We start from the raw sequence: 12,032 nt of genomic DNA on the forward strand, positions 1-12,032 counted from the left end.
CCCTAAATTTGTAGAAATGACATATTTTGTGCTAAAACTAACTGGGTTAGTTCCTGTTAAGAAAAGGCTCAGTGGAGGCCAACATAGTGAAAGCTGGGATTATTATAGGGAATTTCTTAAATTGAGATTAATATCGGCCAGTAGGCCAAAGTTTGGATTATTAAAATCCAATAAACCAAAATAAAAGCTAGGCCAAACACCCCCTATATATGTTCAAAAATTGTTTTGACCCAATTACAAATTTTGTTCTTTAAAATAAGACGAATTACGGTCCGTGTCCTTTTTTTAGTTTCCTTGCAGGCGGTGTACTTTAAACTTTTTTTCTACAAGTTTTGTCCTTTACGCTAACTGGGTTAGAAAAAGTCAGTTAAATACCCTCACGTGAGACGCATGTGAGGGCATTTTTGTCTTTTCTCCTGTACTTGCAAATTTATAACACATTCCCCCTCCTTTCTTTCTTCTTTCTCTCTCTACGCCACCATCACCACACCATTACCATATCACAACCACTCCGGCCACCATACCCCCACCCACCCCGTTGCAGATTCCATTCCATTCCCACCGCCGCCGTCAACCACCCATCTACAACCACCACCACCCGGTCAACCATCTAAACCACCCATCTAAACAACCTGGTCGAAACTCGGCCACCACCACCACCGGATCTGGCCACCTCCAACCCATCCACCACCACCGGATCCGGCCACCTCCAACCCATTTCGCCTCTACCTCCACCACCACCAAATCATTAACCCTAGATCTCAAACCCACCAAATCACCCAATTTCTCTAACTCCGGCGACAATCCAACACTGACCCGCGAAACCCACACTCCCAATTCTCACCACCACCTCCGCCGCCGCTGTAAACCCACCGGATACCCTGTTGGATATCCATGAGCAGATCCGCCGCCGTAAATCCACCGTAAACCCGCCGCCGTAAACCCACGAAATCCACACCCCCAATTACCGGATAACCCGAACCCATCAAGAACAAGCTCGGATACCCTGTTGGATCTAGGGTTACACCTAACATCACTGTGGTTTCAGATCTGCTCAGGGATCGCCGGAAAATTATGGTGGTGGATCTGAGTCATGGCCCGAGATGCAGCAGCCTTTGTCCAGAAAATCATGGTGGTGTTGGTGTGGACTGTGGAGACAGGGAGAGGAGTAGAGAGAGAGAGAGGACTAGAAGAGAGAGAGAGAGTATATCTTTAATATATATTATTTATTTTTTACAATAATATATCTGAACCACCTCGTTGAAAAGACCAATATACCCTCACATGCGTCTCACGTGAGGGTATTTAACTGACTTTTTCTAACCCAGTTAGCGTAAAGGACAAAACTTGTAGGAAAAAAAAGTTTAAAGTACACCGCCTGCAAGGAAACTAAAAAAAGGACACGAACCGTAATTCGTCTTATTTTAAAGGACAAAATTTGTAATTGGGTCAATTGTTTTTGGATAGTAAATAATGAAAAAAAATCATTATCAAAACTAGCTGGTCCCTAATTTGGTTTTAAGTCTTTTGACCTAAAACCGGTCCCGTAATGACCCAATCTAGTTACCGTCTTTTGGCTTTTCAAGTTCATTACCAAAGCTGGTATACTAAACCTGGATGCCTAAATAGATACACTGGATGAGGATAAACACCACATACGGTTGCATCAGTCCCTAAAAGTGCGCCACTAGTGAAAAGATCCATATGAATTCACTCATAGCCTTTCTTCACATGGACATGTTTTCAAAACACCATTTTCAAAACACCAACAAACAATATCACGCAACACACTATAATAATACAATACAATGTGATAATATACCATAGAATAAACTTACGATACATTGCAATGACATGTTGACTATACAATCTAATAAGTAATCATAACATCATAGATCTTTATTAAAATTTAAAATATGCTGTTATATCAAATTATATTATACTCAATAACATAATATAATATGATATAATATGATACAATATAACATTACATGATACATATACATATATGGGTCATCATAAGTTGTTTATCTTTATCTAAATAGAAAATAACTCCATACTTCTTAACTTATTGTATTTGTTCAAACATGACCTTAAGTGCAATGAAGATGACATTCTTGGTCCTACTATGGTTGTCAGTCTTTGGTACTTTCAATCTATCGAACCCTCTTTTATATATATTTTAGCATGTTCCTAGTTTATTGTTGATGAAGTATATGTTGTAGGTTTGCAGAGATCATATGTTTTCGCTAACAAAGGATCGCTAGTGACCCATCATATTCAATATAAGAACCAATATGATGGTATTATACCTTGTATAACTGATAATGATTGCAATAAGTGTTGCGAGAGTGATGTGGGATACTGTTTCAACCATATTTGTGGTTGTGCTTGATATATTAGTAAGTCGGGAAACACAATTCAGACAACTATAGCTTACTATAAAAGAGAATAAATCATTATTATTGTATTGTTTAGTTTTCTTTTTATATTTGAGTGTCTTTAGCATAACTTTACGACTGGTTGTGATATATTATAGTTGAATAATCTATTGTGTTTTTAGTTTGAAAAGTGGACTTGTGGATAGAGATGGTTAGTAAAAAATTTCACTTTCTCATTTTTTTAATAGGTCATTAAAAATAAAAAAAAAAAAAAAAAAAATTCTAATATAGATGGGTTAAATGTACGAGTTTAGTTTAAAATAAGCATATTTGTTTAATTGAAAATTAGCTTAGTTGTTTTGTACTTATTTATTTTAGTTTGACCATGTGTAGTCAAAAGGTCCTACCATCGGGTATTTTGCGACATGTGGCATTCCCGTTATCAATAAAGAGTTTTGCAAAAAGTGGCGTAGTGGACAAAATGTCACAACTCTCCTACAATAACTACATATATTTTTCTCTCCCTTCACACAATTTTATCAAAATACGTGCCATGATAGCGTTTTGTGAGAAACACCCCTTTGAAAACGCCGAAGGAAAAAACTGGGGGGGGGGGGGGGTACCCCCGAAGTTTCGAAGCCAAAACGCCACAACTTTGTGGCACTACGGATGGTCTTAGTAATAATTGGTTTAAAAAAAAGATTTTGGTTTGATTAACAATATATAAAAATCACGTTTATGTTTTAAAATAATCAGGTGACCATTCGTGACAGTTGATACAAAATGAAAAACAATAAAAAATCTAAAACTACAACTTCAAAACTATATAGATACAAAACTTTAAACTAACAAAAATATAAAAAATTTATGCGGTGGACGAGAATCGAACACGTGAACTTCAGATCTTCAGCCTGACGCTCTCCCAACTGAGCTATCCCCGCTTCATATTTACACCATCCCACCACTAATTCACATTCACCTTCAACCCATCACACAATTATCCCCAATATTATTACTTAAACTTACACCAGTACCACCATGGAATCTGAAAAACCCACCACCACCACCACCACCACCACAATATGCACCGTAGTCTCCATTGACCACACCGACTTATTCTACACCGTCTGCTCTTCCTGCGAACGAACGCTCACGGACTCCAATACTACCTGCAACCGCTGCACCACAACCACAAACAATAAACGCCTGTTTCGAGTGCTCATGTCCGTAGCCACGGACACCAACGTCTCCGTCGTCGTCCTCTTTGACCGAGCTGCTAGGGTTCTATTTGGTTGTTCTGCACAAGAGTTACTTGATCTCACCAATATTAATCCGTTCTATGGTATATATTTATTTATTTTGTTCGTTTAAATTCGTTCGTTTAATTTATGGACGTACATAAACAGACTAATTGCTAAATTAGTAGGTCTTTTTTTTTTGACTCAATTCACTTGTTAATGTTTTAAAAAAATTGTTATATGTATTAAACAAAAATATTTAAAAATTTTGTGGTCCACTGAAACCGTGCACTTGTGCCCCAGTCAGCAAAATGAGGCGATTTGTGCCGTGTGGCGTCCAGTCAGCAAATGGTGAGTTTTTGTTCAAGGGGTTTAATGGTGTTGTAGCCCATACATTTATACACACACACACACACACACACATATATATATATATATATCACACACATAACATATTATAATAATAATATTTCCCAAACACAACCCGTGGACAAGAATTTGTCGCCCCCAAAACCTCATTGTCGCCCAATCTCCACGCCCGCCCACTACGCATAGTGTAAATACCCACAACGGCCAAAACCTCATAGTGTAAACTTCCGATTTTGAGTGGTGTGTTGCTTTGATGATTATTATTCTCATATTGATATAGGTCAGTTTGTGTTTGTTTATGTTCATTTGTGTCCTTAAGTGTTCGGTCACATTAGCCTGTTTCCGTTGGTATCTGTTTACGCCCGTTACAAAATTAACAAACGACACAAACGAAAACGAACAAGCTCAATTTCTTAACGGACGAATGCAGACACAGAATTCACTTGGTAAAGTGTTCACGAACCGTTCGTTTGTCCAACAAAAATTTAACGGACGAACACAAGCAACCTCTGGTTCGGTTCGGTTCAGTTCGTTTACAGCCTTAATATTATATCATTTAAATTTTTATAACTGTGTGTCGTAATTTATGGAAACAGGTGAGACTGCAAGTAAGATTCTGGAGGGGGAGATGTTGAAGGTGACACTTTCAAACCCTAGAAATGGCAATGCACAACATCAGCGTGTTGTATCAGTTGTTCCGTTGAAGTCAGGTTTTCGCACTGTAATGGATACTTTAACTGAACTATATGGAGTAAGATCTGACTGTTAATTTTTCGCTATTATTTCATTATGCTGCAATATTTGATCACATTTACAAATAAATAGCATTTAAAATTAAGATCAATTTGCCTATTACACATAGAAAAATTCTCTTTTAGCGCAGTTTTCCTTCCATCCACACTTTTAACATCTGCAGTGACGCCTTCGGTTGATCCATTGGAACCATATGTCCAGCATCACGCACCTGTTTGATACATAGTGTCAACTTTGTGTATAGTTAAATGATAATCGTAAATTGTTAAATGGTGCAAACGAGCCGAGCCCGAGCTCAACAAGCTCGAGCTCGGCTCGTTTAACTTACATAGAGCTCGAGCTCGGCTCGTTTCGAGCTCTATTTTCAAAGCTCGAGCTCGGCTCGTGAGTAGATTTTTCAAACTCGAGCTCGGCTTGGGCTTGGCTCGTTTACCTTTTATAAGTTATTTATTAAATAATATAATTATTTTTCTATTATAATGTTTTGTATAAAATAATATATATTATTTACTTATTTTTATTTATCTTTATAACATGATATATATATATATATGACTATTAGATATATATTTTAAAAAATTATATAAATGGCAGGCTCGTTTAGGCTCGCGAGCCGGCTCGGGCTCGATAAGTGAAGCTCGGGCTCGTTTATTAAACGAGCTTACTTTTAGGCTTGAGCTTGGGCTCGGGCTCGATTAAGCTCGGCTCGTTCAAGCTTTTTAACGAGCCGATCTCGAGTAGCTCGCGAGCAGCTCGGCTCGTTTGCACCCCTATTGTTAATACACACGCACACACGAACCCTAAGGAAAGCGAGTAGACCCTCGATCTTTAGCAAGCCAGCTTCTTTCCCGTCTACATCAAACTTGACATCCTTTGCTGCTCCAAATCCCGCTTGACCCGGCCAATTCATGGCCTTGACCCATCTATAGTTCCCTGGATCATTATATCGGAATGTCTAGTCAACTAAGGTTTGATCATACCACATTTTTGTACATATTTGCTTGGATTATCACTCGACATATGAATTGCATTTTTACACTATTATCTATATGCTAAACTATGTTTACTCATCAACTATTTATAGTTGACACTCTATTTTATACTTGATAAGGTATGGACCCAGGATAATAAATCAAATACAATATTATTTATTGTTTATGTTATGTTCTGTTTGAATTATTTGATTTATGTGTGACAATTTAATATGGTTTTATTAAGTATATTGCAACTTTAATTAGTGTCATGTGCTATGAACAATTGCTCACGCCCCAACTAGGGGTGGCAATTGTGACCCATTGGGTTGAATGGATTAAAATGTATATAATGGGTAAGTATGGGTCAAACTAAAAAAAGGATTTGATTGAAACGGGTCAAAACAAGTTGACATTTCTCGAGGTTTTTTTTTGGAACGAGAAAAACGGAGGAAACTTTTTTGTACTTTTACTTTTTAAGTTTTTGATTTATATTTCGAGTTATGATTTTTTAATTATTTTTTTAAAATTTTTTAATGAGGGGTTTTTGAAATGGGTCAAATGGGTTGAGATTTCAGAAACCCCTCATTAAAAAATTCAAAAAAAAAAAATAATTAAAAAATTTTAACTTGAAATATAAATCAAAAACTAAAAAAGTAAAAATGCTAAAAAGTTTTCTTCGTTTTTCTTGTTCCATAAAAAAAAAGACTCGAGAAATGTCAACTCGTTTTTACCCGTTTCAGTCAATTTTTTTTTTAGTTTGACCCATTCTAACCTATTATATACATTTTAATACAACCAATGGGTCACAATTGCCACCCCTAGCCCCAATGTATAAACCGTCGTCAGTTGGGGTGTGACATATTAAATGGAATGCAATTCAGTCTTTCACATTCATGTTTTGAATTTTGAATTCAACATGAAAGAATCTTACCAAGCCAGCTACAAATAACATCATATTCTCCGGCATATATAAGCACCTTAATACCATTCTTCAAAATATCTGGAATACCACCTGCGAGGTTTTTCATTATGTCTTCACTCATTATTTCATCCACAGCATTACTACATGCTGCGAACTTTATATTTGGTGGTACCCCTAACGCTTTCTTTGTTGATGCCGTGTTCAAAAACTGTTCGATTTTGGACAAGTCATAACAATCTTTCCTCCTAATATCATATTGCTGTCACATTAGAGTATTGATTGATTAATCCAATAAGTTTAAATGAATAGCGCAAAATATTTGAGTTTAAGTGCCTACACATTTCTTGCTGATGTTCAAAATCTCTGAGTTAATCTTATAACATTTATTATGGGCATCAACACAGACGCTTTTGCCATTTGTCCTGCAAATAAAAATCTAATGAAGAAATGATTGAGAAGAATATATTCAAATTATTTAAAGTTCATTACCGCATTGATTTGCTGACTTTTCACTGTCGGGCACCAACTTATTTATTCTGTTGAAATCTTGTTGGTTAATTAGTTTATTCTCAAGAGCATAATCAGGAGATGCCGCGTACTGGGTTCCAGGTACAGTGAGTCCATTGCCTATCGCAATTCCCTATTCATTTAGTCATAATCCCATTAGTGAAATTAGGGTTGTTAATATATGACACAGACTTGTTAACACGACATGACACGACACGGGTTTTAACATTAACAGGTTAAAGACTGTTAACCTGTTAGTAACCTGTGTAGTTTTTTAATTTTAAAAAATAAATAAATATACACTCCTAAAGTTCTAAACCTAAAGTCATACTTATATACGCCATTTCACTCATGTCCATTAGAACCTGCAAATTTTTATTGGATGTTATGATTTGCTTCTATGGTTTTTTGTTTCAAGCATGCTATGGATTTGTGGTTTTTCGTTTCATATATATTAAGGATTGTGGTTTTTTGTTTCAAATATGTTATGGATTATGTATTATTTAAGACTTTTATGCTTGTTTTGAAAAATTTTGTTTCATTACGCTTGTATTATTCATTGTATGTTTAAACATGTCTCTTAACAAGTCTTAACATGTTAACCTGTTACTAAATAGGTTCGTGTTCTTGTTTGGAAAATATGACACGATTAGTTATCGTGTCGTGTTCGTGTTTAGTACCACAGGTTATCGTGTTTTATCGTGTCGTGTCTGGCATGTTACGACAACCCTAAGTGAATTGAAAATCTTAAACGGGTTACAAAATTCAAAGTTGTAGCTTAACCTTAAAGTTTATATGAACACCATTTTTGTTCGCGTTCCCCTGTATTATACGCGTAGCAAAAGCTGGAATGTATTTCCCCGCATATGATTCTCCAGTTACATAAAAATCGTTTTTCACCAAATCAGGGTGCGCACTGAAGAACCCCTGGTTCAGTATTAAGTTATTAAGTTTGAGTTTTCACAAAATATTAAGTAATTTCAATCTACATACCTGCATGAAATCATAAAGATCATCACTCACGCCCTTTTGATCACGTCGCATGTCTTTATCACTAGAACTGTAACTGAAACCAGTTCCAGTAGGTTGGTCAATGAATATAATATTGGAAACCTGTCATATATACCAATAGGAAGTTGTAAATAATACTTTTACATGTTGATTCAATGTTCATGATATATAAAGTTATGCACTTATGCATGAGTGTATAACAGACCTTATCCCAACCAAAGTCATTCCATGTTAGAGACGAATTATTGATCAAATGGAACGGACCGTTTTCTATAAAAAGTGCTATTGCACCGCTACAACCTGGCCCTCCAGTCAACCATAGAACTAGAGGATCATCCTTCTTGTTTCGTGACTGAAAATAGTAGTAAAACATCCTGCAAACATAGTTAGAATATAGTCATAGTCTGATTTTTAATAGCAATTTTTGCATATTTGGCTGCAACAAAAATACCTTGCACCAATAGTTTTATTAAGTTTAACATATCCAGCCAACTGGGCAAGATTTTGAATAGTAGCACCTGGTTCACCAAGGACATTGAGTCTTAACGGTTTCTCAACGACTCTGGAATTTGAAATGCTGACAGAATCGGACTCGTTTGGTTTAAATATGTTAGCATCTGGTTTGGGGTGCAGGTTTAATGCCTTAATATTGAATTCAAATTCTGTTTGTGTATGCTGTGAAGTTGAAGAAGGATTATGCGTTTGCGATTTAGCAAATATGAAGGGCAAATGACCAATGAGGGCAACGAGAAACATGTAATTTATAACTTGGGCCATGATGGATGTTTGATATGAGTTTTAGGGATTTGTTGACGGTTTAAATACATGTATCACTACAGAAATCAAGTCGATTTTAGTACACCTAACGAGAGTGATGGCATGTAATATATCTTTTATGTAAACTGCTAGAAATAGTCCCACATTTTTGTTGTGTGTCGCTCTCGATAAACAATTGAGTAGATCTATTGAGGAAATCTTGGATTTTCTTATCTCTAAAGGCTATAGTTATTATGCTTGAATTAATAGTTTCTTCTTTTATTATGATGCTTGTTCTCCATTAAAAAATGCCAACAGAAACTGGTCCTTTTGTATTATGTTTCTATATCTCATTACTTAATTTGTTAACTTTATATCTGTTACTATTGCCTTTTAAAAGAAGATTTGTTATTTGTCAAATGTGCTTACAAAAAATATGTTATTTCAAGAATAGTCTAGTTATTTTTAATGGTTTCAATTACCACTAGATTAATCATATACTAGTCACATTTAATGACTTCCTACTAGTTAATAGGATTGATTGTGATTAATGAACCTGAAGCCTGGAGAAGATTGTTTTTTCTCATAATAGTTTTCAAAACTAAAATTTTTTAGTAATCAGTTAGAGCGTAACATGAAGCTTCTTAGTCGTAACTAAAATTTTTTTGACTCTTTATATTCTTTTTTTTTTTGGACCAAGGCATCCACATTGATACATTAGACAACCGACTAAGCTTCTATGCATTTGAGGGTTTGTATCTTCCTTGTACTCACACTTGGACAGCTTCATGTTACGCTCCATAGGTGTAGTCATAGGTATGCAATAATTCATTCTAAAACAGTCAAGAATTCCCTTTGTATACTTTGTTCATTTAAATCTCTGTTTAGAAAAGCTGATTTAACGTTTATTTGGTGAAGATGCCAACCATATTGTGTGGCTAATGCTATCACTAACCGAACTGTTTCAAAACGTATGACATGTGCAAAGACATCTTGATAATCAATTCCATATTTCTCTTTATATCCTTTTAACTACTAAACGTCCCTTGTATTTATGTCACACTCAGCTCCTAGGAATGTGACTAATAGTTGATACCTGTTTTTTAATTACATCAAAGTTTTGACCACAACTGTGCAAAAGAAGGCTGCGTCTTCATTTTGTATATTCAGAAAGAACATGTTGAAAACTGATTCAACATTTTGTGCTTCCATCTGTTGTACTACTCATTAAAAACATTCTAAAAGATCGTATTTTCATAATATTCCATTCAGTTTGTAGTTAAGTTTTTCATCCATCCGCATTTTGGGCTTGTTTGATGATGATAATTACGTATCCAACAAAACTTTTGTATAGGTATGTTTTACGAAGTTGTTTTGGAAGTGTTCATACATGCATTATATATATATATATAGGGGAAGGTTAACATACAAATGAAATTAACATGCTAAACGTGAGAATCAAGTAGAGTAGTTATATATACAAGTAGAGTAATTATGTAATTACATCATAGAGTAATTATCATAGAATAATTACATAATTACTCTATTTGATTTTCACGTTTAGCACGTTAATTTCATTTGTATTTGATCTGAACCACACACACACACACACACACACACACACATATATATATATATAGGGGTGGGATCGAGAGAGAACTTCTCTTAAATAGAGAACTAGAGAACTCCTATAAATACATTAAATTCAATTGATATAATGCTGAAAATACTAAAAGTGAATGAAACTAAAAGAGGCGGGGTCTTGAAAGAAAAAGGGTAAACTTGGAATTAAAAATAAAATAAAATCATAAAGGCTTCCTCTTCACACTCTTCTTACTCTGAAATTTTCTCCAACTCCAATGAACATTTAGGGTTTTCAAAAATCGAGCAATCGGTGGTAAAATCAAGCACGAAACAGAAGATCATCAACAGGTAAATGATCGTAATAGTTGTTTTCATATTCTATGAGTTTCGATTTGGAGTATATCACGTTGATTCGAAGCGGGTTGTATATGTAGTATCGATTATTCGTATAATAAGTGTCGATTAGGTGTTTATTGCTTCGATTCTGAACGATTTGTGCATTTAGTATGGATTAGGCATATTGTAAGTGTTTATTAGGCCTATTATAAGTGTCAGTTACGAGTGACTCAGCTGTGATGATAATGTTACATCATTAATTTAGGTATAATAGACATGTGATATATTTTTGGATAACATTGTGCAGATTGGCAACAATATAGGGGAAAGTGTGAGCAAGGAATGATTATTAGATCTTTAAGCAAAGCTATTTCGATCGTCTAGTTTGTTCAATTCTTGTGCGAAACCGAACATAAATCTGAAGAAAAATAACAGGTAAACGACTGTAATGTTAAATCTCACACATTATCTCGTCGTTTAGGCTTATTATGCACCTAATCAAGCACAAACAGAGTTATCGCGTTCAGTTGGCCCTGTTTTTGTTCCTTTTTTGTTTCATTAAATAATCGTATAGCATTGATGAACATTAAGGAATATATCGATTATAAGTGAAAGCTATAAATAATGCACATGTTGATTTGTTTTTTGTACTTTACACGGTTTTTCCAAGCCTTACATATACGTATTGCTGATGCACTATACGTGTATGCATTGCTGATGTATTACACATATACGTGTTACAAATGTATTACACATATACAAGGTTTATGTGTATTACGTGTATGCACGGTACATATTTATTACATATACGCAATACATATGGATGACATATAAGCATTACTGATGTATTGCGTATATGCATTACTAATGTATTACATGTATATGCGGTTGTGGCGTATTACATATATGTAATACACATATGTGATTGCTCATGTCGATTTATATAGCATATATGTAATATGTTTGAATCTAGTAATATTAATGCAACCACACATATTTATTAATGTTGCATATATGTACTATATATACTAGAAATTTGTGATGTTAATGTTAATGCATTATTTTTTAGGCATGCTGCATAAATCTAGTACTATTGTAGTACGTATTGGGATGAAGAATCCAAGCAATGGGTGATTGTGGTTTCAGCGATGAAGATATTAGGACGATTGGATAGTTAAAGCTCATTAGAATATTCTATACC

The 12,032-nt window shown here is 35.0% G+C and overlaps 2 protein-coding genes across 2 annotated transcripts; one reads left to right on the forward strand and one right to left on the reverse strand.

Moving 5' to 3' along the window:
- The first annotated feature begins 3,450 nt into the window (after positions 1-3,450).
- LOC143562970 (uncharacterized) lies at positions 3,451-9,051 on the forward strand. Its single transcript, XM_077050628.1, has 3 exons — positions 3,451-3,723; positions 4,585-4,739; positions 8,839-9,051. Exons 1-3 carry the CDS (start codon positions 3,603-3,605, stop codon positions 8,866-8,868), a joined length of 306 nt encoding a protein of 101 aa, XP_076906743.1. The 5' UTR covers positions 3,451-3,602; the 3' UTR covers positions 8,869-9,051.
- LOC143562969 (serine carboxypeptidase 3-like) lies at positions 8,087-8,832 on the reverse strand. Its single transcript, XM_077050627.1, has 3 exons — positions 8,607-8,832; positions 8,361-8,529; positions 8,087-8,257 (listed from the first exon to the last, which is right to left on the reverse strand). The coding sequence occupies exons 2-3, from the start codon at positions 8,526-8,528 to the stop codon at positions 8,105-8,107; spliced, it is 321 nt and encodes a 106-aa protein (XP_076906742.1). The 5' UTR covers position 8,529; positions 8,607-8,832; the 3' UTR covers positions 8,087-8,104.
- Positions 9,052-12,032: the final 2,981 nt, after the last annotated feature.

The sequence above is a fragment of the Bidens hawaiensis genome, unplaced genomic scaffold, assembly GCF_021521415.1.
Source record: "Bidens hawaiensis isolate Kalapana, Puna unplaced genomic scaffold, B.hawaiensis_p1.1 tig00021185_1, whole genome shotgun sequence".
NCBI classification, from domain to species: Eukaryota; Viridiplantae; Streptophyta; class Magnoliopsida; order Asterales; family Asteraceae; genus Bidens; species Bidens hawaiensis.

Coding starts and splice junctions, on each gene's coding strand:
- LOC143562969 (XM_077050627.1), bottom strand. CDS start 8,528: ATGTTTTACTACTATTTTCAGTCACGAAACAAGAAGGATGATCCTCTA. Junction 8,258..8,360: donor ATGACTTTGGTTGGGATAAG/GTCTGTTATACA, acceptor TATATATGACAG/GTTTCCAATATTATATTCAT.
- LOC143562970 (XM_077050628.1), top strand. CDS start 3,603: ATGTCCGTAGCCACGGACACCAACGTCTCCGTCGTCGTCCTCTTTGAC. Junction 3,724..4,584: donor CAATATTAATCCGTTCTATG/GTATATATTTAT, acceptor TTATGGAAACAG/GTGAGACTGCAAGTAAGATT. Junction 4,740..8,838: donor CTTTAACTGAACTATATGGA/GTAAGATCTGAC, acceptor TATGCTGTGAAG/TTGAAGAAGGATTATGCGTT.